Source organism: Embiotoca jacksoni, unplaced genomic scaffold (assembly GCF_022577435.1).
Source record: "Embiotoca jacksoni isolate LCO1_2020_lvr unplaced genomic scaffold, fEmbJac1.0.p SCAF_55, whole genome shotgun sequence".
Classification (NCBI taxonomy): Eukaryota; Metazoa; Chordata; class Actinopteri; family Embiotocidae; genus Embiotoca; species Embiotoca jacksoni.
The window spans coordinates 1,756,915-1,759,414 of NW_027185409.1; the positions used below are offsets into that span (position 1 = coordinate 1,756,915).

General features: G+C 46.2%; 1 protein-coding gene across 1 annotated transcript in view; it reads right to left on the reverse strand.

Moving 5' to 3' along the window:
* Positions 1 to 226: 226 nt before the first annotated feature.
* actr6 (actin related protein 6) overlaps positions 227 to 2,500 on the reverse strand; it is a 3,518-nt gene continuing 1,244 nt past the window's right edge. The window contains exons 5-11 of the mRNA XM_069172835.1: positions 2,234 to 2,369; positions 2,083 to 2,139; positions 1,850 to 1,948; positions 1,678 to 1,756; positions 1,108 to 1,279; positions 886 to 1,024; positions 227 to 636 (exon numbers count right to left, since the gene is read on the reverse strand). Of these exons, the coding sequence (XP_069028936.1) occupies positions 507 to 636; positions 886 to 1,024; positions 1,108 to 1,279; positions 1,678 to 1,756; positions 1,850 to 1,948; positions 2,083 to 2,139; positions 2,234 to 2,369 (812 nt within the window). The 3' untranslated portion in view covers positions 227 to 506. The remainder of the gene's footprint in view (positions 637 to 885; positions 1,025 to 1,107; positions 1,280 to 1,677; positions 1,757 to 1,849; positions 1,949 to 2,082; positions 2,140 to 2,233; positions 2,370 to 2,500) is intronic.

Genomic DNA, 2,500 nt, shown 5'->3' on the forward strand with positions numbered 1-2,500 from the left:
AAACAACCACTAAGCGCATGCTTTTAGATAATTATTTCAATTTTTTTCCCAGTAATATAACTAATTTAAAACTTGGACCAATGTGGGTCCAGGACAGAACGGACCAGGTTCAGTTCAATTTTATTCATATATAACACCAAATCACAACATCAGTTATTTCCAGGGTTCTTGGGTAAGTTCACATTTATCATTATTTAGACAAAATGACCACAAACAGACATTGAACTCCTTTCTAAATTGATTTTATTCTGTTGTCACCGTGCCGGGAGATGTGGAGGTTTTTTCTGAGCCGTGTATGAAACATCAACCTTTGGAAACTTAAAAAAAATTAAAAATAAAACAAACCTTTTGTCGTTTCTTTACACCAAACTACTAAAAGTTCCCCGTTGACGTCAGACTCTGTGCCGGCAGAAGGAACGGTGTCTTAAATATTCCTCATCATACTTTTGTTTTTCATGTCTCTGATGATGCAGCAGGAGAATCTGCAGCAGCCACTTTCAGCTGGGTCAAAGGTCAAACTTCTCTTCACAAATATAGTGTCCGTTCTCCTCGTAGTCCTCCCGCGTCACCACCATCTCCTCGTAGTCCGGGTTGTGGGCCAGCAGCTTCCCTCCTTCCCACGAGTAGCACACTGGACTGCAGGACAAAACAAAACAACAACACATCATTAATACCCAAATTATCAGAGAGAGGAACAGGACGGCATCTTTGTAGTTCTTAAAAGAACTACTGTTTCAACCTGCCGTCCTGTGCTCATTTTAAACATCTTTGTGTTCATTTTAAATATCTTTCTAGTTGTTTTAAACAACTTTGTAGTCATTTTAAACATTTTTGTATTTGTTTTAAACATCTTTCTGCTAATTTTAAATGTCTCTGATGTCTTACTTTGCAGGGAGGCGGACGGACACCGGGAGGTGGGCGGGGACGAGAGATCGTAGCTCCGCCTCCAGCCGCTCTCTGAAGCCTGTGAACAGCGTGTTCCCTCCGGTCAGGATGATGTTCTGGTAGAAGTGCGGCTGCATCTCTGGCGGCAGAAGGAACTGTTAGTTCAGGTTTACCTCAGCACGGTGAATAACTGGAGAACACGTTTGAAGAGAACCAGCGGACCTTCTGGCAGCGACTGGATGGAGTCGACGATGGACTCCGGGATGCCCATCTCCTGGATGCCGATGTCAGACGGGTGGAAGAGCATCTCGGGAACAGCGAAGCGCTCGTTGGCCAACCTCAGGATCTGCTCTCCCGTCTTGTACTTCCCGCTGAAGAGCATCTCCTCTCGTGGCTGGTGGACAGGCAGATCAAGTTAGACATGAAACAAAAAGAAAACTTCAATAAAACAAAGTACAAATAGAAAGACAATGAAAAAGTTGCCGCCAGTTTAAACACGTGTTTTAAAGTGAAGTTTCAAAGAGATATAATCGAGGCTGAAAGTCACGTTCTCTCTGAGCCGGGTTTTTTTTCAAACTGTCGCTTTAAGGCAGCTGACCTGTGTGAGCAGCTCCTGGCTGCAGTGCATCATGGGAGTTCAGACTAACATCATTGGATCACTGTGATACTGAAGGAAACCTAAAATCAGACAGATTCTCAGGCAACTTCTGAACTGTCTGTCCTCATTTCTGAACAGATGTTTGTGTGTTTCTGCTCTGATCTTCCATCAGAAACACGCGGACGCCGTCTCACCTTACAGAAACCTTTTTTGATGGAGCTGAAATCTGGAAGAACGTAATCCTTCATCACCGAGTTCTCCTCGCTCTTCATCCTGAGGACACAGAAACACGGTTCAGCGTGTTTGTTCCGGTTTTAGATGGAAACGAGCGTTCTCAGCGTGAAAGCAGCAGAGCGTCCGTCTTACTGCGCCGTCTCCATGTCCTTGTAAAACTGCTGCGAGACGTAGCAGACGTCCTCCTTCACCTGGTTGATCACGTGAGTTTCATCCATGACGTGCAACTGGCTGCAAAAAACAGACAGAGGACAGACTTTTATTTTGAAGGGCGAGACGGTTCCATCACAACGAGCAGAGTCGGCGTCCCGGAGTCACAGAGCTCAGTTAGAAAACGATAAACGAAGCAGGAAGACGTGATTCACCGATACGAGATGATCTCCTTCAGGTGATTGGTCAGCAGCTTCCCTCCAACGTTGATCCTGACAGATAAACAGACGGTCGGTTAGCCAGTGGGTATTATTATTGTTGTTAGCTGTGAGGTGTTAGCGCTGCTGCAGCTGAGTGACCTCTGACCTGCGGATTCCCTCCTTCATCTTCCTGCTGCGACAGTAGGGGGCGACGTGGGTGAAGGAGAATCCAGAGTCGACCACCAGGCAGCAGAGCTCCGACGGTTCAGAGTGGAAGTAGTGATGAGCGCTGAGAGAGCCAGCTACACACACACACACACACACACACACACACACACACACACACACACACACACACACACACACACACACACACACACACACACACACACGGTCAGAGTTCATCTGATCCCAGATCAGCAAACACACTTCA